Source organism: Triturus cristatus, chromosome 4_1 (genome assembly GCF_964204655.1).
Source record: "Triturus cristatus chromosome 4_1, aTriCri1.1, whole genome shotgun sequence".
In the NCBI taxonomy this organism is placed as follows: Eukaryota; Metazoa; Chordata; class Amphibia; order Caudata; family Salamandridae; genus Triturus; species Triturus cristatus.
The window spans coordinates 750,965,024-750,986,442 of record NC_140585.1 but is presented as its reverse complement, the minus strand read 5'-3'; the positions used below and the strand labels follow the sequence as shown (position 1 = coordinate 750,986,442).

The 21,419-nt window shown below is 43.1% G+C and overlaps 1 protein-coding gene across 33 annotated transcripts in view; it reads left to right on the top strand.

Annotated features, from left to right (window-relative positions):
* Positions 1 to 21,419, top strand: part of MYBPC1 (myosin binding protein C1) — a 330,430-nt gene that overhangs the window by 122,649 nt on the left and 186,362 nt on the right. For all 33 annotated transcript variants that reach the window (XM_085653283.1, XM_085653281.1, XM_085653300.1 and 30 more), the window contains 2 exons: positions 1,621 to 1,784; positions 2,471 to 2,603. In XM_085653283.1, the coding sequence (XP_085509409.1) occupies positions 1,621 to 1,784; positions 2,471 to 2,603 (297 nt within the window). The remainder of the gene's footprint in view (positions 1 to 1,620; positions 1,785 to 2,470; positions 2,604 to 21,419) is intronic.

Here is a 21,419-nt window from a genome sequence, read left to right as displayed (position 1 = left end):
TTGAGGGAAAATATCTTCTTCCACTCCTTTCCTTTAAAACACGTATATCTGCAGCACACAGTTTTTTTTACATCTCTATAGGATTAACTATAGTGGGGCAACTCCCTGAAACCGCCAATGTTCGATTTTTGCCAGCACTAGCATGCACCATGGACTTATAAGGGTACCTCCCCCATTAGCTTTTCTTGGTTTTCCTGAACCCTATGAGCCAACTTTCCTCCTACAATAGGCTTTGATAGCCAAATCCTTCCTCATTCCCTGTCCTAACTTACCTTTGTTTTGCAACTGGTATTCGAATACACATGCCACCTTCAATGGATGCCTGGTGTGTTATATTCCTCCAGCCCCAGAATCGCATTGCCTTGTTTACACGCAGTTCCCAATTTTTTTAATTTGTGCGCGTGGAGGGGGCATGGTTGCAGGGGGGGGGCTGCTGGAGCAGTAAATCCCCCCCCCCCCTCCCCCTCAACTCCGCTTGAATGATCATTTGGCTATCAACTTTAAATGTGTTTTAGAACTAAAATAATGTGTCTTCACCAGCATATTAGGTTTTTGAAAATACACATATTTAATTCTATCAAATACCATTTTTCATTTTGGGCAACCAAACTCAGTTTCCAGAATACAAACCTTTTCTGAAATAACATATTTGCCATTAAAATATCAGTTTTCATCTTTAGAAAACACCAATCCATAAATATCAGTACTATCATGTAAAATGCCTCACATTGACAGATTCTGCTTAAAGTGCCCAGATATTGCAATCATAGGTAATGGATGCTCACCGTAGCACCAAGGATGCCTATGTTGTGCGAATAAAGGCCACAATTTTACCAGCGCCAACGTACCAAAGCTGAAAGCCATAACATCCAGGATGCCCAACGCATATTAGTTATGGCCATTATTATGCGGGAAACAACCATCATTCTGCAAGGGGTGGCTAAAAGTAGACCAGTCATGTTCTTAATATGTCAATGATGGCAGCCGGTATGGGAAAACTACACTAAATAATACCCGTAATAGTCAAGGATGACCATTATTACACTATGGGCACTATTATGCCGTGAATGGACACAATTGCACCAAAGATAAAACCCTTATAATGCAGGCCAGCATAAACGTTTGAAGGTCCTTGACTCTAGGCGTAGCTTACAGTAAGCAACACTGTTTATGAGGTACCATGTCAGACAGACAGACACATAAATGAATGCAGATGAGGCTCTTATTTTTTCTTTACTCTGGATCCATACTCTGCTCCTTTCAGCATATTTGTGGAACTGGTGTTTTTTAATGGTGTGGCCCTTCTTAGCTACTTTAAAGGTCCTGACTGAAAACGTATTCGTCAATGTATCTAAATTTGATTAAGGATTGACATCTAACACTATTGTCCGTAAAGATTTTCACTAGCTTTTTATGCATGAGACATTGAAAATGTTCCTTACATAACATTTAAAAAATGCATAACTGCAATTAGTCACTAATACTAATACTCTGATAACAATTTTGGGGATTTACCCAATGTAACATTTGTGGTTCATTTTTGGAGTTGTCCTCTGGTCTGTTACCATGAATGATGTTAGCCTCGTGAAATAAATGATACTATTTGTTTCACATCGTCAGAGAAATTAAGCCTGAAGAAGGTCCTGAGATAGATGTTTGGGAACTTCTAAAGAATGCTCATCCAGCTGAATATGAGAAAATTGCATTCCAGTACGGCATCACTGACCTCAGGGGCATGCTTAAACGGCTGAAGCGCATGAAAAGAGAAGAAAAAAAGAGCGAAGGTACGGTACTCACAATGGATGGTATGTACATTAACTGGATTGGATCTAATGTTTCTCTTGATGTTAAGAGAAATTAAATAACGAGGTGCTTGGTTTATTGTAATTTAAATTGCATAATAAGATATAAAACATTAAAATAATGGTGGGCTGGTGGGTCCCTGGGTCCATCAAGCTATATTTACTTCTTGCAGTGGTTAAGCTAGATATTGCATCATTATGGTGGAACCTACTAAAGCCAAAGCTCATAGGATAAGCGGAACAAAGAGATTCATGGAATTTGAAGGGACAGGATATAAGAGTGGAGGGTGTATGAAAACATTTAGGGACACCTGAGATCCTTACATTACGCATTCCAACACTTGAATATTAGAATTATTCAGCTATGAGACACTGGTAGAGAGAAAAGAGGAGGAATGGGGCAAGTGTCAAAAAAGGAAAAGTGATGCATGGATTGACAAACGAGTAATCCGTATACATATAACACAAGGGAATGTGTTACTAACTGAAAGATAACATTTTATAAAACATTTTATAAACAGTATGACGCCAAGAATTGCAAATCCTGATTAGATGTTGTTAGTTTTATGTTGTAAATTGCCTTTGCAGGTTTGTAGGTAAGAATCAACCTAAAAGAAATGCAAAAAAGTCTTTGAAATTAATTTTCATGTAATCCTTCCTTCCCAAAGCATTCTCAAAGAAACTAGACCCTGCATATCAGGTTGATAAAGGATCTCGAGTGAGGTTTGTGGTTGAATTGGCTGATCCTACCATTGAACTGAAGTGGTACAAAAATGGACAGGAAATACGGCCCAGTCCAAAGTAAGTGAAATGAGTGGTTCAACTTTCAAACACCCTCCATACATGCTCTTTAATCTCGTTAACATTTGATTGCTTCTATATATTGTATTGTTCGGTGCCCGATATTATTTTATAATTTATTGTTCTATGATTGATGTCATACATGTCAACCTATTTGTTGCAAAAGGGTCAAAAGGGCCATGAACTAAGGCCAACTCACAACCATGAATTGTCTTTGAGAAACTAAGCTCAAATTCTTGTGATATTAGTGAAGGGGAATGCTCTTTATGAGAAAGAGATAATGTACAATACTGAGGATGGGTTTATAGCTATGTATCTTATGTTATAATACATTAATGTATATGCTATGTTACGCTATAGAATGTCCATTATAAGCTACTAAAAGACCACTGATAACAATAATTTGTTAACAGTGTGTGCGATCCCAAAAGGACCAACACTTCAAGACAGCAAGTCTATGGGTGTTCTTTAAAGAAACATCCTACATGTAGCTGTTTTTAACGAAGATGGCATAGATCCAGTCCTGGAGACTATCAGAAACAATTCCCTTACATCAAAAAAACAAAGTTGGAAGAATTAAGATGTATGGTTTCTGGGGTACAAAGAAATCAATGCTCGGTTTGTCTCATTAGAGATGTTGTCACATGTCACAGGTATCTTAACTGTACCTACTCCAATGTAACTCAGGTGTAAGCTGGTAACATAATCAGAACCTGGTCTTCTGTTTGCAACAATGTAGTTATATGGGGTGGATTAGCACATGATTATGTTATTTGCTCGTTCAGTTCCATATGTGCTTCCTTTGATCATGAACTATAATTTTTTTAGATCTCCAATACCTCCACAAACTTAGAACATATTTTGGGAATGTCTGGGCAGTCGGTCTGCTACCAACAACCTTGCACATTGTTCACATTCTCCTCAAAATAGCACAGGGTATAGAGATGTCCAACAGCCCTGCAACGCCACACTGTCTGCAGACAGGGCTGAAGCATCTCTACATAAATTGTGATCATCACACTGGCATGTCAGACAGCATTTGTAAAAGCAATAACAGCTCTTTCAGATGCAGGGATGTCTGAAGCAGATGTCTTCAGCGGTCACATTCCCTGGCTGACAGCTGCAGGCCTATAGTTATATCTGTTCTCTGTTCTCTGTTCTTGTCTTCATTTCTTTTGTGCAGGGCACACTATAGATGCTGCCCTTCTTGTTCAGATATGTATTTTCCCACATATACACATAGACATATGGATTATGTGTCAAAAAAGGAAGTCTCTGTCCATGCATTAGCTTCACACCTTGTGGAAAATTGCAAACCTCGCTGGAACTACTGCTGTTGTCTTCACCACCATTAGAATTATTATGCTTTCCACCTAGTGATTCTGTGAACATATACCTATGTGCATCACTGGTCCTCTCACAAATATGCAAGCGTTGGCTGTACAATCATATCCTGGGGTGATTTTACAGCCATAAAACAGTGCATAGAGCGGTATACTCTCATACAACTCTTTTTTGGGTGACCACAGTAAGGTGTGAAATTCCTGATCAGCTAACCCACCCCTACTGCGAGTGGTGATAACACAAACTGCCACTTACAGAAAGCGCTCTGTGACAAGACAGTGGAATTCCCTGTCCGTACCTTTATGCAGTTAACAAGACTTATAAAATTCAGAAATCTTTAAAAGGTTGGTTTATGATAGATTGTCTTCCCATTAACTAATGCTTTCTAATTTGTCTTTAAATTTCTAAGTTCTTGTCTGTTATATCAGTCTCTACAATGCTAAGAAGCTTCATAATTGTGCGTTACACAAATAAACTAATATAACATAAGCTAGTACTAAAATAGCTTCTTTTTTATTCACTTAATTTAAGGCAATCAGTATTTAATTAATAGGAATATCAGGCACTTTTAATTATGATTTATTGTTTACATAAAACAGTTAATTTACTATATGGATATATGATTTTTAGTTTTTTGAGTAAATGAATGGTTTAAAAAAATTGTAAATGGTTTTCTAGGATTCAGTGCTATGGGCTGATAGGAAGAGAAGCTGGGAAGGGAGAGGCAAGATGGCGACTACTTGAGCCGGTCGCACAGCAGCTCCCTGGTCACGGATTATATCTGATATGTCAGAGAAAATCTAGGCAGCATGATGGCGTGATACCGCTATAAATATAATGTTGGAGCCCGAATAAGGAGATATTTGGCGAAAAGCGGGGAAAAAAGGGGGAAAAAAAAGAAGCGAAACAAGAGTGAATGGAAACCCTGCCTTCTTACTTGCAGCTTTGCTCTGGTCCCAGCAAGTGCGGGGTCGCCATTTGCCACGCAGAACTCATTGGGGCACTGCCCTGCCTTTGGACTGCATTGACACCCAGCGGCGACGAGCGAGGAGGTTGTCTAGCGTGTCTGAAGACGCGCTCCTGTGCGGGTGCTGGCTCCTCTCCAAAGTCTGCAACATCATTGGACTCTAAGGCGGGGGAAAGAAGCAGTCCGCATGGAACTCCACAACCCGGATGAAGAAGGCGGAGGACAGGAAAAGCAAGGGCGTAGCTCCGCCTCAGCCACATGCGAGCGAGCCCTCCGTCCTGGAGCTGTTGAGAGCCGCACTAGGAGCTAAGTATGATGCGACTCAGCAGTTACAACGACAAGGAGAAGAGGGAACAGGTGAGCAAAGTCAAGGGGGCAGTGATACGGGCAGTGGTGCGATAGGGGTGGATAATGCCATGACAACTGGTAGCGGCACGAGACTTTGCTCAAGACTGTATCTGTGTTTGTATCTGCGCCCGTATCTTTACCTGAAATCAGCGAGGTAACAGCGAGAATTCAATTGCCCCCCACTGCCCCCTGCTTGCAACTGGGGCCAAGTGGTGACAATGGGTGTATGATGGAGGGGTTTGGGGTTCAATTGGAGGAAACAACATCGGAAACCACCACGCTAAACCCCCAACAGAGAAATGCCTTAACTAAGAACCATGCTGCCTCCTCGAACCATAGTGAGGAAGATATGGATTGCTTCTTTTCACTTTCAGACGGAGTCTGGTCAGGGTCAGGCTTGGGATCAGATTCGCTAGGTGACTCGAGCGACGAGGTTTCAGACAGTGATAAAAGAGATCCGACGGCCCCAATCCGTAAGGTAACAAGAAGAACAAGCTAGCTCAACCTGCATAAAAAAAGCCTAAAATGGGATCACTCAGGGGCGGAATTACTTAGAAGTCTTACAACATCCCCCCAAGGCAATAGCACATCTCCCTCAACACCCCAACCTTAGAAACTGTTCTCCAATGTATACTTTCTCATCCTAAGGAGAAGAGTCAAGATAGCAGGCGAGCACAGACAGCCATGCAGAAGATTCAAGGGACTGTTAGGAAAGTCGCAAAGTCATGCAGTATAATCAATGAGCGCCTGGCAACCCTTGAAACAAGAAAGGAAACTCTGGAGCACGACCTGGCAGACACACAAGCAAGTACTATCACACATGATGCTCAACTAACGGACATACAATGGAAGTTAGAAGACCACGAAAATCGGCAACGCCGATATAATCTGCGGGTACTTGGTGTACCAGAGGGAAAGGAAGGGTCGGATACCAGGTCATACATGTTTGATATGCTATCTAAAGCACATCCAGGTGGATGGAACTGGACTCAGGAAGTGCAGAGGGCACACGGGGTTCCATTTAATCTCAAACAACCTGTGGGAGCGGACACAAAACCCCGTGCTATTTTGGTTTACTTTGGCAATTTTCTACTGCGTCAGTCTATTTATGATAAAGCCAGGCCAACAACAAAGCGCAGTGGGGAGGATTATTTTTTCTTTGTTTAACCGGATGCCTGCCATTTCACCGTAGAGAGACAATGGCGTTTACGCCAGATGATCAAGCCAGTTTGGGGGGACAAGCCTTTTTGCTGTATCCTGCTCGCCTGTAAGTAATCAAGGGTGACCACACTCAGTTCTTCACCTCCGAGGTGAAGACTAAATTCACCTCCGAGATGAAGACTAAAGAATATCTGGAGAGCTGGGGCTCGAAATCTTAGATTGATAAATATAATAATTGGGTCACACATGAAACATTAAACTTCAAGGGGAAAGAAGACTAATCTTGACTTTAAGTTAGTATCTATTATGGGCTCCTTTTTCTTTTCCCTTATGTTTCTTCTTTTTTTTCTCTGCTGGTAAAGATTAAAATAAGGCTTTATATTTTTTTTTCTCGCCTAATGCTGCCATGTAACAAGATATATTGATCAGGGAGCAACAACCATTGCAACAGACTGAGCCCAGTCTGGATGCCTTTCAACATGGGATGGGGTGGTGGAAACCATCATGGGCACAGGGGGGGGCGGTCAGGGTGGGATGAAAGGGGAGTTAGTAGGGGTCGGGGTTTTAAGGGTGTTGGGCACAGGGTGGAGGGGAAGAAAAAGAAAAAAATTGGAGAGAGCGTAAATCAAAGGCATGGGAGTGCAAATATAAACAATCAAGAACAATCAAAGCTGAGAAAACCATATAATTTAAATGGGTAAAATCATCGTTTGCTCAATCAATGTTGGAAGCCTTAATGACAATGTAAAACGTGTTTGGGTCGCTGAATCACTAAGAACGATAAAAGTTAACATAATATGCCAACAAGAAACGCACATTCTCTGGGGAAAGCGAGACACCTTAATTGTAAAAGGCTATACCCTCGTAGCATGCTCCACTCAAACCTCGACCATTAGAGGGGTAACAATTCACGTATGGAATAGTATTGGCCCAGCTAAACGTGTCTTGGAGGATAAATGGGGGAGATGGACTATTGCATTACTGCCTATGGGATTGACAGTATGCACGATATACGGATCGAATGAGGATGATCCACAAATCTTTAATGATCTAGAAATTGAGCTAGCATTATGGCCAGGCCCACTAATAATATTTGGAGACTTGAATATACATTATGAAGCAAGCAGTGTCAGAATTCAAAAATCTCTGGGGAGAAAACCTCATGTTCATTAGGCTCTATCGGCCCTGAGGATTAGCCATGATTTGATGGATGTGTGGGAGGCAAAACACCCTACCGACCCTGGATATACTTATTTTTCAAACCCCCATAAGAAATATGCTAAATGAGATTATTTTTTGGTTTCTTCATCTCTGCTTACGGCTGTAGAAATAAAGGAATAAAGAAATTATCGAAATTGCTATCCGATCACAACCCATTAGTTATTGATCTAGTATTTCAAACCAGGGACCGTTCACAGAGTAAATGGACATTCAATAGAACGTTACTAACTAATGAGCAGTATCTGAAGTATATAAAACAATGGGTCATAAAATATTATGAGATGAACCGTTCTAGTTCATCACTATGCATAATCTGGGATAGCTTTAAGGCGGGCCTTCGGGGGGAAACAATTAGCTTTGTCTGTAAGGACAGAAAGCAAGAGAAAAAAGAAATCAAAACTTTGCTCGAAGGCTTGGCAGAATTAGAAAAACAACACACCTGTGTTATCAGGCAAAAGCAGGAGACTATGGAGCTATCGTTGCGGCAGGAAATAGTGGTTGCGAAAGCCGAAATAAACAGTTACTATAGTAAGAAAGGGGTGGCAGCTTTCCAGGCACATAAAAACGAGAGCTATGAATACGGGGAATCCGTGGGCAAGATACTGGCTCTACGGATCAAGCAGAGAGGTGGTAGGAATAATATAGCTAAAGTTAAGGGACAGGATGGTACACCCTTTACAGACATAAAAGACATCATTAAGGCTTTTTTTAAAAAGTTTTATCAAGATCTGTATCGGCAAGATTATCTTGATCCTTTTTTGTCTAATGAAACTGAAATAGCTCTGGAAAATCAACGCAGGATTAGTGAAGAAATTAAGCAAGAGTTGGAAAAAGAGATCACAATGGAAAAGATATTATTAGCCCTACACTCTATGGACCCACGAAAAGTGGCGGGTCTCGATAAAATTCCTTTGGAATTTTATAAAGCAATCCAAGAGGAAATTGCTCCATTACTTTTGGATTTGTTTCTTGGAGGACAATACAGCGGGGTTCCTCCTGAATCCTGAAAAGGAGCAGATATTGTGGTATTTTTAAAAAAAGGGAAACCTCCTGACAACCCTGCATCCTACAGACCCATATCTCTTATGAATGTGGATACTAAACTTTACTCAAAAGTTCTCGCGACTCGATTAGGGGGGATCATAGCTCATCTAGTCTCACCATGTCAACACAGCTTTATACCGGGAAGAGGAACAACAGATCACATCAGACGTGCTATAGCCCTCTTTGATATAACTGAGACAACTGCTGAGAAGATGGCTATGATCCTCCCAGATGCAGAGAAGGCATTCAATCGAGTCTCACGCCAATATCTATGGTCCACTATGGTACATATCGGGTTTGGGCCTGATTTTATAACAGCTATACAGGCAATGTATCATAGACCATAAAAGAGACTATATATAATGTCGTATTGATATCGCAAGAGGGACAAGACAGGGCTGTCCTTGCTCTCCCATACTATTTTCCCTATATATTGATATTTTTATACTGCAAATTCTTCAAGACCAGTCAATAACAGCAGTCTGTTGCAATGGCTATGAATATGCCGACGATCTTGCGGTAGAGACCACCGATCCAGAAAAAGCAATCATTCAAATTCAGAAACTGGCCAGCAATTATGGCCGTAAATCTGGCTATTTATTAAACACAGGAAAAATACAGATTGTATGCAAATCTAAAACTACCTGTAATGATCCCCAAAAACAAGATGAGGTAATCTATGTTGGGATAAAGATTAGCAGCAATGTAGACTCCATCTGGAAAATAAATATGTTGCCCATGATAAATAAGATAGGCACGGATCTACGATCTCTAGATAGACTTCATCTTTCACTTATAAGAAGATGTAACATACTCAAAATGGTTATGTTTCCCAAGGTTCCATATATGTTTAGGTCCATCCCCCTAGAAATTGAAGACCTATTTTTAAAGAAGTTGGACGGTATCTTTAGCAATTTCGTTTGGAAATATACAAAAATTCGACGTTCCCTTAAATTTTTAACACTACCGCAAGATCGAGGTGGATGGTCAGCCCCTAATCATATATTCTACTATTTTGCAACTTTTTTACAACTGATGACCCTTGTGACCTCATCAGGTAATGGATACAGAATAGAAAGACATCAGGAAGCAAATAGGGGTCTCCCCTCTATATACGAGCTGCCCATAGGCAAGGCTGCGCAGGGAGTACTTCTCCAACAGGTCGAGGCCAGCTATTATAAGAAGACGAGGTTCAAGGTGTTGATAGCAATTTGGAAAATTTGGAGCAAAATGGTAGGGATTATGCAAATACAGAAGTACAACAGATGTACACCTTTGTGGCGATCTCCCCTATTTCCCATGTCAATGTATGACAACTTGGGTAGGCAATGGGAGGAACGGGGAATCTTAAAGATTGGGGATTTATTCTTAAATGATCAGAGGTTTTCATTTATCGCGTTGCAGCAAAGGTATGGCATTACAACTGGGACGTATTTTAAATATAAACAGATCACCAGCTTTTTAAATCAAATCAACAGAGAAAAGATCTCCACAAACAGGATTCTCTTAATAGAGGCTATGTCTCAATCCCAGATAAGAATCAAAAATATCTACAAAATATTGATAGACACACTCCCTGATGATCTGGAACTAGTAGAAACCAAGTGGGCTACTAAATTAGGAGACCCTGATGTCGATCTGTGCCAGTCACTAGCATTAGCTAAGGGGACATTTCTTGCAGCTAAAAGCCCAACATTACTATACCATCTACGATCTCCACTTCACTCCCGCAAAACTCTACCAGTGGGGAAAAAGAGATGATGATAAGTTTCCTCGATGTGATCAAGGGCCTGCGGACATAACTCATATGTTTTACGGTTGTGAGAAATTGGGACCTCTTAAAAAGGGAATAGAGGAATTTTTATTAGCAGCATCAGGGAGCGCCATTAGTATAACCCCTACATTAATGCTGTTAGAATATGATGAAGAGGCACACTATGACTATCGGAAGAATAAGTTTGTCTTTATTTCACTAGCTGTGGCCCGGTTGCTTATCGCCACACAATGAAAGGATGAGGATTCACCTACATACCATGCCTGGCTTGGTCGTCTGCTGGCCATATATAATATGGAAAAGTCGTTATATAACTGTAATGGCCGAGGGGCTAGTAGAAGAGGCAGAAAAATCTGGGCTCCAATGAAGAAATGGATTACAAGGCAAAGCACGGGGAGGAATTGATTGGCTTAGGTTGAAGAATTTATGGGATCAGGTAGCATCCGATTGTTTTCCCCAACCTCTCATATCTTTTTTATTTTATTCTTCTTAAGGCCCTTTCTTCAGGTGTTTTCTCTCTTTGTATGTATTTACTGATTGCAGATTTTATCCATACTGTATATGCATATGAAATGTTGAAAAATGCGATTTTCTGTAAATATATATCAGCTAAAATTATATTTAGGTATGCTCATGAACAAATATATTGTATTTTGCATACTCTCTTCAAATAAAAAATAAAAAAAGGATTCAGGGCTAGTAAGAGTTCTTTAGGGTTCAAAAATGACTAGTGTTTAGAGGAGTAATGGCATTTGTGGGTTCAGGGATGGGTGGTAGTTGTGGGTTGTAAGGAGTTTTCAGGGATCAGTAGTGTTTAAAGGTAGGATGTGTATAATGAGGGTTAAGGGATTGATAGAATGTAGGGGTAGTAAGTGTGTTTTAGGGTTCAGGGTTTGGTAGTATTTAAGAGTAGTAAAAGGATTTTAGAGTTCAGGAATGGCTAGTGTAAAATTATATTTTATGAAATAAAAATGAACAAAAATTATAATTAAATTACATTTGTAATAGTTTTAGTATTGTAATATAAAAATCCAAAATTACATTTGTAATATTAGAATATATATATATATATACATATACACCCTCTACCAGAATAAACTCTTGTTGTACGAGAATCTGAGAGCGCGTGTTATTGGCATCATTGAAGGAATTGAATGCCGGTTTTGCACCGCCGGCGGTCATTGCGCCACCGGTCTACGGGCGGAGCTCCCAGGAGGGGCACCTGTTGTTCAAGAATATATACATATATATACATATATGCACACACACACACTTCAAGGCGATTTTTGGGTGGATGTGTACTCGGCAGCCTGGCCGAGAAGGATGCCCCACCAGGGAGTTGAACATAGGGCCAAAGAGGTTCGAACATTTATGACCTTCAGGCGCAGTTGAGTTGATGAAAGAGGAAACTGGTGATTTCATTCCAACCCACTGTGGTATTTTATTTGTTTAAAAGAAAGGACACTGAATTTGAACTGAACCCACTTGGGAAAATATTTTCGCAGGTATTGAACTACAGGGACCAGCATGCCTAACCTATGACTCACCTGAGAGGCCCACGTGGGCTGTACAAATGCATGCAGGTAATGGCGCCCAGCGAGCAGGTCAATTCGAACAGCGTCATCCTCTGACGAATGAGCCTCTGTTCTCTGAAACGCGTTAGGAATCTGTATCATCTGAGCTGAAATGCCGATTTTGACAAATAAAGGCTTTTGAAAAGCACTCAGCTTGGAAGGGCGTCCTTGCTTCAAGGCGATTTTTGTGTGGATTTTTACTCGGCAGCCTGGCCGGGAAGGATGCCCCACCAGGGAGTTCAACATGGGGCCAAAGAGGTTCGAAAATTTCTGACCATCGGCATATTTTCTTCTGCCGTTAATTGACAGGCTGCTCCGTGCCTGTTGTCGCCAGAGGCCGCCCTGCAGGGTTGGGGGCTCCCTTTGCCAGGAGCTTTCTTTTGGACTTGAAATGGGGAGCATGACCTGCTTGCCTTGATGCCTGCCAAAGGATTTACCCGGTTACTCAAGGCTGAGATGAGCAAGGGATATGAGAAGAGGTGAACCATTATCCTCTTGACTTTTCCAGGACACACAGCAACATTTAGAAATCTATTTTTAACAATGTTGTGCTCAGAAAAGAATACTGACTGTGCCAAAGGAAAGTGAAAAATGCATGTGATTCGATTTTTCTAAGAGCTTTATTTTCACAAATTGCACAGGAAATACAATTATGTTTCATTAGAAAAATACATCGCAGTTGACAAAGAATGAAATTATATCCTCCGTGCATTCTGAGACATGTATGCTTTAGATGCAAGAGTCACGTTGGGGCATGGTTTTCAAAGAAGCACATAGTCACTGTATTGACAAAGCTGCCTCACCTGTGAACAAGACTCATTGAGTGAGATCGCTGAGAGACAGTCTAGTGAAAAGTCACTTATCACGTCCAAGAATTGAAACCACACTACCAACAGTGAAAGGATTCTATCTCTGTCTCAAATGCAAGGCATTTGCCAGTAGCAGCAGGACCTTCACTTATGAAATCCCCGGTGTCAAAGAACCGAAGAAAATCAACAAACTGATGAATTGCAACAGACCATATACGGTGTACTGTTTAGTTTGTCCCTGTAAACTCTGCTATGTAGGGAGCACTATTCATCCCACAAAGGTGCAGATACTGGAGCATTTGAGAGCGTTTGTTAATCGGGATAGCTCTTACCCAGTTGTCCGACACTTTGAGCTGTATCATAACAGTAATAGGAATCTACTACAATTCTTTTGTCTGGACCATGTCCCTCGTGAAATAAGGGGTGGTAACCGGGAGTTGAGGCTTCGACGACTGGAATCTAGATATATATTAGACATGCAAACCAAAGTACCGAATGGTCTGAACAAAAGTGAAGAACTAGCAATCCACCTGTAATTATCAGTAGGATGTGGTAGGACATAGGGGTTATTTAAATGTTTGGGCGCAGGAGCTGTATGCAGAGGTATTAGGCCCATACAGGGCTAAAGCAGCAACCAAGGGAGCCCATCAAGGGCGATATGATTTTTGAATATACTTTTATGAGGAAAGTAGATGCCAACTGGAGATAAAAGGACTGTACAACTGAATATACGCAGATACAACATGAAATTTGTAATATGTTGACATCCTTTTTATGTTATCGAATAATAAAATGCTCTTCCTTATTAAGGTTATTACATGTTCCAAGATGGCGCCCAAAAAACTATTCATTACGAGCAATGTAAACCCATAGTCCATCAACTATGTCAATGAATGCTGCTGCAATGATGTTGTGATCGTGACATAAAAGTAAAGCATAACACAATGCCAGCCGACATTGACAAAGGCACTTAGTGCCGAAACGTGTCTGAGCGTTTTGCAGAGACAATAAAGCTTTGTCCTGTACCCCTCATGAGCGCTGGAATTTTTTGGAGCTGTGAGATTGTATTCCAAACTGTTCCTTCGTGGATCACGCACCCACCCGCGAGTGCGGAATTAAGGGAACACCAGAAGCTGTACATATATATATATATATATATATATATATATATATATAAGCTCCATGCTCCATACTCCACCAATGGTACCTAAACTCGCAGCGGGTGCTGTCGTGGCGTGAGGGTGGAACTCATGGAAATAGATTCTGCTCAAAAAGGGAATACGGAGCACTCACGGTGTTTGTCAGTTGCTTTTTTAATTAAATCATCAGCAGACGCGTTTCAGCAATGGTGCCTTTAACAATCCCTCGCAGTTAAAATGCAACTCATACGCAAAGTTTTCATTGTTTAAAATGCCATAATCTTTATTTCATTGGTGGTTAGATTTTAATCAACAGCAGAAAAGGACTGCAAGATCTCTTTGTTGATGTCCGTGAGAATAAACGCCATGATGGCTTAGTGTTCTTCATTGGAATCCTGAATGGCAGTCTTTGGTATTGCGTTATTAAAACCCACAGTTTAGGATTGTTTCCACAGATCATTTGCTGTTTGATAGAGGGCAGAATACCTTCGACGTATCATATTTCTGGACATCCTCGTTCTTCTACATGTAGCCCTCTGCCACTTCCACTTCTGCGCTCAGACACACCCCTCGCTTGCCACAGTACAAATAAATACCTGCAGGAGCCGTTTGTATAACGTGGTATCCTCAAGTTCAATAACTTAGCCAGAAGCGCAGGTGTCCTTCTCGATATGTATATATATATATATATATCTTACCTACTGGTGATCGCCAGTAGGTAGTTATAGTTAGGACCTAGTTTCCATAAGAAAAGCGTTTTTTGATTTGCCAAGATCTTTGGCGCCATTTGACGAATCTTCGCGAAATTTACAAAACGATTTGGCGGTCCGAGTTTGGGTTACCGGTTAACCCTAACATACAGCTCAGTCCCCTTCCAATCCGCAGGAAATACTCCGACACTCCAGTATGCTCAAAACGCTCCAGTTTTAATGACACATTGTCAGTGTCATTAAAACTGGAGCTTTTTGAACATACTGGAGTGTCGGGTATTTCCTGCGGATTGGGAGGAGACTGAGCTGTGTGTATATATATATATATATATATATATATATATATATATATATATACACACACACACACATATATGTTGCCACATGCGCTATTCAGTAGTGAACAGAGGAAAAATGTGAATGACACAATAACAGACCAATGAAAGAGGAGGGCTGACTGATGCACCTATTAGTATATTATTCATATATTTTAGTATAACAAAAAAAAGATTTGGCTTAGACCAGATCTAAAAATATCAGTAAACAGAGGATGAATCACACCATGTCAAGTTTAGCACAAGACTTTAAAACACAGGCATTTCAGGGACAGAAAACGGGTACGTAACCAGTGTCTGAAAAGGGACTGTAAATGATAGGAGAAGCACAAATACAACAATGATGCAAAAGATAGAGCTATTAAGTTCTCTAGTTCCATGCGTGAGAAGCTTATCCAGTCCAGGAATTTTCTTTCAATTCTAGCACTTGTAGTTCTAGTTTAATAATGGGTTAAGCACTACTACAGTCCCCAACATGCAACAATAAATCTAGGGACTGGAGGAGATAAACACGCTTGGAACTGGGTTAACTTCAGAGCTCTGACAAGATGACATAATAGGGCAAAATCAATGTAACACAATCTAAGGAGTAAGTCAATTAATGTAGCACAAAACACTAGATAACAGATTCTATGCAACCAAATTTTGAAAGGTGCATTTGGGGTATCATTAGATTAATTTAGCACAAGGTGATTAGATTGTATATATGCTAAGCGGATACCCAAGACTATGATTTCATTACACGACCGGAGGCTACCATTATGCAATAACCTAAGAAAATAAGAAAGAGGGCAAAATCTTCATCTTCTCACACTTCGAGGTCAAAGAGACACAAGAAATCCAAGAGAAGACATACCTCTCGACATCGTTCTTCGAAGGCCAGAGTCTCAAGGTCGCCGACTCCAGCTGAGCGACCTCGGAGAAGGGACTTTATCTCTCCTACTCCTTCTCCTCGGGTGACGCAAGTACCATCTCCGGCTGCGGCGTCGCAAGTTTCTGAGGCTTCTTCGCTTCATGAAGTATCACCGGCTCCAGCGACGTCACCGGCGCCGGGAGGGTCCTCTCCAGGCCGTGTGGCTTCACCTGTGCGGGTGCCGTCCCTGGCTCCGCAGGCTCCAGTGCGACCTCAGGTGATTCCCCCTACAGGAAGGTACGGATTCATATCCTCCCTTTCCTGCTCCTGGAGCTGACTCTTCGCATTTTCTCAATGCGATGTTTGGTTTATTAACAAGAGCCTCAACTCCATCCGGTGCGCCTTCTGGCCCCGTGGGTCCTCTGGCTTTCAACCTGGGTGTGCCTCAGTTCTATCCCCAGGCACCTTTCATGCCATTTATGCCGTCGACTCCGGCTTGGCATTTCCCGGCGCCGAGATCGTCGACCCCGGACTTCTTCTGCTGCTGAGTCTGCTCCACCTTGGATTTGGTCGACGTCAAGGTTCGATGTCGAGGCTCCTCCATCGACGCCGCTGGTGTCTTCTCCGGCGCCGCATGTGGCTCCGCCGACGCCGTTGCCTAAACAACGCTCCACGAGAGAAGCTCAGAGATTGCTTGAGGAGGAGGAGTATTTGCAAGAACAGGAGGAAGGAGAAATTGTGGACTCTGTGGATGAGTTTGAGGGCCTTCAGGAAGCTAGTGTCTTAGATAATTCTCCTGAGTATGATTTACCATCTGCAAGTGGTTGTGTTGGGCAGGACTTTGCACCTTATCATGTTGTAATTAAGAAAGCAGCTGATTTATTGGGCCTTACTCTTCCCTCTGCTGAGTTTAAGTCTAACATACTGACGGAAGCTTTGAATGCTTCTTCATCTACCTCTGAGCCCCTGCTTCCATTCACGGAGGCTTTAACAGATCCAATTCTGGAGGTGTGGCAGAAGCCTTTGTCTGCTCCGGTGGTATCCCGTTCTATTTCGAGAAGATACAAGCCTGCCCCTGGTGATCCGGCTTTTTTGTCATCACATCCGACACCAGAGAGTCTAGTTGTCCAAGCTTCTTGCTCAAAACAGTCTTCTGGTGCTTTTCCTACCATTTTGGGTGACAGGGACTCAAAAAAGACAGAGCAAGCTGCGAAGAAAGTATTTTCATCTGCAAGTATGGCTCTAAAGTCAACTAATGCGACTTGCCTTCTTGGACGATATATACATGCATTGATGGACTCAGTTGTTCAACTTGCTCCTAAGTTGCCTGAGGAGGATCGTGCCAACTTCTTGGAAGTCCTTTCGGATTCACAGGCCGCAGCACGTCAAGTGATTCAGTCTGGCATGGACACTGCTGACTCTGTGGCTCGTGTTATGGGGTCTTCTGTGGCTACAAGGAGACAGGCATGGCTCAAGTCTTCAGAGTTTTTGGCTGATGTACAGGCGACCTTGTTGGATTTGCCCTTTGATGGGTCAAGGCTCTTTGGTTCTAAGGCGGATTCAGCCTTGGAACGTTTCAAAGATAGTAGAGCCACCGCAAGATCTTTAGGCCTCCAAGTTCAGTCTAGAGGTTATGGATATAAGAGATATCGGGGCTTTGGAAGATCTGCTTCCTTTCGTGGCCGCCAACAATTTCAGCAGAGCCATCAACAGCAAAATCCCTTTTACAAATCATACAGAGGGAAGAATAAGAGAGGCCTCAGGGGTGCAAATCATCAGCAAGACTCTTCCTCTACCGCCCCTCCTGCCACCGTTGGTACATCAGGAAAGCAGTTCTAGATTCCCCATCTTAGAACATGTTGGTCCAGTTGGAGGTCGGGTGTCCCAATTTCTACAAGATTGGAGACTGATCACTTCAGATCGTTGGGTCTTGAATCTTATAGAGAATGGGTACGCCCTCCCATTTTTGGAGTTTCCTCCTCCTTACCCTCCTCGCCAGGGTGGTTGTTCAGAAGACCACTTGTTGCTTTTGCAGCAGGAGGTTCTCACTTTACTCCAAAAAGGTGCAATAGAGGTGGTTCCGGAGCAGGAAAGGGGTCAGGGTTGTTACTCCCGATATTTCCTGATCCCCAAAAAAGATGGTCGCTTGAGACCAATCTTGGACCTCAGGATTTTGAACCTTTACCTCAGACAGGAAAAGTTCAAAATGTTGACCTTGGATCAGGTTCTCCTTGCGCTGCAACAGGAAGACAGGATGGTGTCCATCGATCTGCAGGATGTGTATTTTCATCTTCCCATCCTGAAGTCGCATCGGAAGTATCTCCGGTTCACAGTGGGATCTCAACATTACCAGTTTGCAGTTCTTCCGTTCGGTCTTACTTCCACGCCTCAAGTCTTTACAAAGGTGATGGCGGTGGTAGCGGCTCATCTCAGAAGGTCAGGGGTTCCTGTTTTCCCCTACCTGGACGACTGGCTGTTGAAAGCGGAGTCTCCAGAGTTGGTTTCGCGCCACTTGCAAGTGACAACTCATCTGTTGTGCAAATTGGGTTTTTCAATAAATGTACCCAAATCTCACCTGGTGCCTTCTCAGCGCAGCCTGTTCATAGGGGCAATACTGGACACTTCTGTGTGCCGGGCATACCCACCTCCGCAGAGGATTCTCGACTTCCAGGAAATTATTCCTTTGTTTCACGATGGAGCGGTTGTTCCAGTCCTGAAGGTTCTTCGCCTGCACGGTCTGTTCGCTTCCTGCATTCTGTTGGTCAACCATGCATGATGGCACATGAGGGCACTCCAGAGGTGCCTCCGCAGGCAGTGGTATCAGCTCAATGGAGATCTCGGGGAGAACATCAGAATTTCCAGAGAAGCTGCAGCATAGATGTCTTGGTGGAGTGTGCAGGGCAACCTGTCTCAAGGAAAGCCCTTTCAGCCTCCTCCGCCGGTGGCCACAGTGATCACGAATGCCTCCACTCTAGGGTGGGGTGCTCATCAGGGGGATCTGGAGGTCAAAGGCCTTTGGTCTCCAGAGGAAAGGTTACTTCACATCAACCTTCTGGAATTGTGGGCGATACGTTTGGCACTGAAGGCTTTTCTCCCTTCCCTTCGCGGTCAGTTGTCTCAGGTCCTGACGAACAACACTACCACGATGTGATACATCAACAAACAGGGAGGTGTAGGGTCGTATCGCCTCTGTCGAGAGGCTCTGCGGCTCTGGTCCTGGGCTCAGGGCCAACGGATTTGTGTGTTTGCAAATCATCTGGCCGGTGTGCTGAATGTTCGTGCGGACAGTCACAGTCGGCGTTACTCGGCTGATCACGAGTGGCGGCTTCATCCGGAGGTGGTTCATCGCATCTTTCAGATGTGGGGATCCCCTCGGTTGGACCTGTTTGCCACTCATGAGAACGCGCACTGCCCGTTATTCTGCAGTCTCCAGTATCCGTTGCAGGGAGCTTTGGGGGATGCGTTGCAGATAGATTGGAGCTCACAACTCCTTTACGCGTTTCCTCTGATACCCTTGATTCCTCGGGTTCTGAGTAAGATTCGCCAAGACCGGGCACAAGTCATATTGATCGCTCCGGATTGGCCAAGAAGGGTGTAGTATACAGATCTTCTCCACCTCTCATCACGCCCTCCGCTCCGTCTTCCTCTCAGGGCAGACCTCCTCTCGCAGTCGCAGGGGCAAGTTCTACACCCCCACCTCCAGAGCCTGCACCTTCATGCCTGGAGATTGAATGGGGCAACCTGAGTTCTTTCTCTCTCCCGCCAGAGATAGTGGACGTTATTCTATCATTCAGGCGACACTCCACTAAGTCTGTTTACTCTTCCAGGTTGTCCAGGTTTGTTAAGTGGTGCGGATTGAGAGACATTGACCCTTTGAAGGCCCGATTGTCTAATATTTTGGAATTTTCTCTATCTTTAGCACAGCAAGGTTGTGCTGCAGCCACTGTTAAGGGCTATTTATCGGCTTTGTCAGCCTTTTTATGTTTGCCGGACCAGCCGTCTTTATTTAAGTCCCCCATTGTCATGAGGGCCTTACAAATAAGTTTCCTCCCACACCTTTCGTTATGCCTCAGTGGGATTTCAATCTCGTACTCACTTTTTTAATGGGTTCTCCGTTTGAGCCTCTTCACTCTTGCCCGTAGAGGCTTCTTTCTTTTAAAACGATTTTCTTGATTGCCATTACCTCGGCTAGGAGGGTAAGTGGGCTTCAAGCTCTTAGTTCGAAACCTCCTTTCCTGACCATTCATGCGGATAAGTTGGTTCTAAGGACCAGGGCTGCTTTCTTTCCCAAGATGGTTACCCCTTTTCATATGGGACAATCCATTACTTTACCTACCTTTTATCCTCCCCCTCACCCTTCCAAGGAGTAAGAGAGACTGCATTGGTTGGACCCTAAGAGGGCTGTCAGCTTTTATTTAGATCGGACTAGAGATCTGAGGCTGGACGATCAGCTTTTCGTGGGCTACGGTGGGAAAATGAAAGGCAAGGCAGTGCAAAAGAGGACGCTTTCCAGGTGGATTATCTTGTGCATCAAGATTTGCTACACCCTGGCCAAGAAGGAACCACCTGAAGGTATCAGAGCTCATTCCACCAGAGCTAAGTCTGCTTCTTCTGCTTTGGCTAGAGGTGTTCCTGTTCTTGATATCTGTAAGGCAGCAACTTGGGCCTCCCTCCACACCTTTGCAAAGCATTACTTCTTGGACTCTGAGGTTAGGAGGGATGGCCATTTTGCTAGCTCTGTTTTGTAGGATTTTTTGGTCTAGTCAGGTGGACACCCTCCTCCGGGTGGGGTACGGCTTTGGGAATCTATTTGAAAGGTGAGGAATCCACAGGCAAAAGTATCCATCAGAAGAACAAGTTACTTACCTTCGGTAACGCTTTTTCTGGTGGATACAATATCTGCCTGTGGATTCCTCACAGACCCACCCGCCTCCCTGTTGTCCACCTGTTTCTACCAAAAAATAATTTATTTTGATATGTCTTAATCATGTTTATACTTTAATAATGAGAGTTGCTTATTTTGTAATTATTTCTCTATACTTTTATTTATTATGCTCTTGTGAATTTATATACATATATATATATATATGGTATACTATGTTTGCATTTGAAAATGTGTTGGTCTGCCCGTTTGCCTCAGTGGCACAGAAAAATGGGTGGAACTGACGAGGTCCTTTTGTGGCTCCGATGATGTCATACGGTGCTGCGAGCGGAGCCGATCCATTGTGACGTCCTCATCGACGTGGGAAAGCTAGGAAAGAATGTTCCAGTGGAATGCTGGCGCAGGGGGTATTCGAAAGGTGAGGAATCCACAGGCAGATATTGTATCCACCAGAAAAAGCGTTACCATAGGTAAGTAACTTGTCTTTTGTTCTGGTGTTTTGATTCTAATGTTTTGCTCTAGGTTCGGATTGTCTTTAACCCCTTGCGTGCGCACGACGTCTCCCGGCCGTCGTGCATTACGGCGGGCTTGTGCGCACGAAGGCCGGGAGAAGTTGTGTTTCCGAACGCCGTTTATAAACCCGCACGCAAGGGGT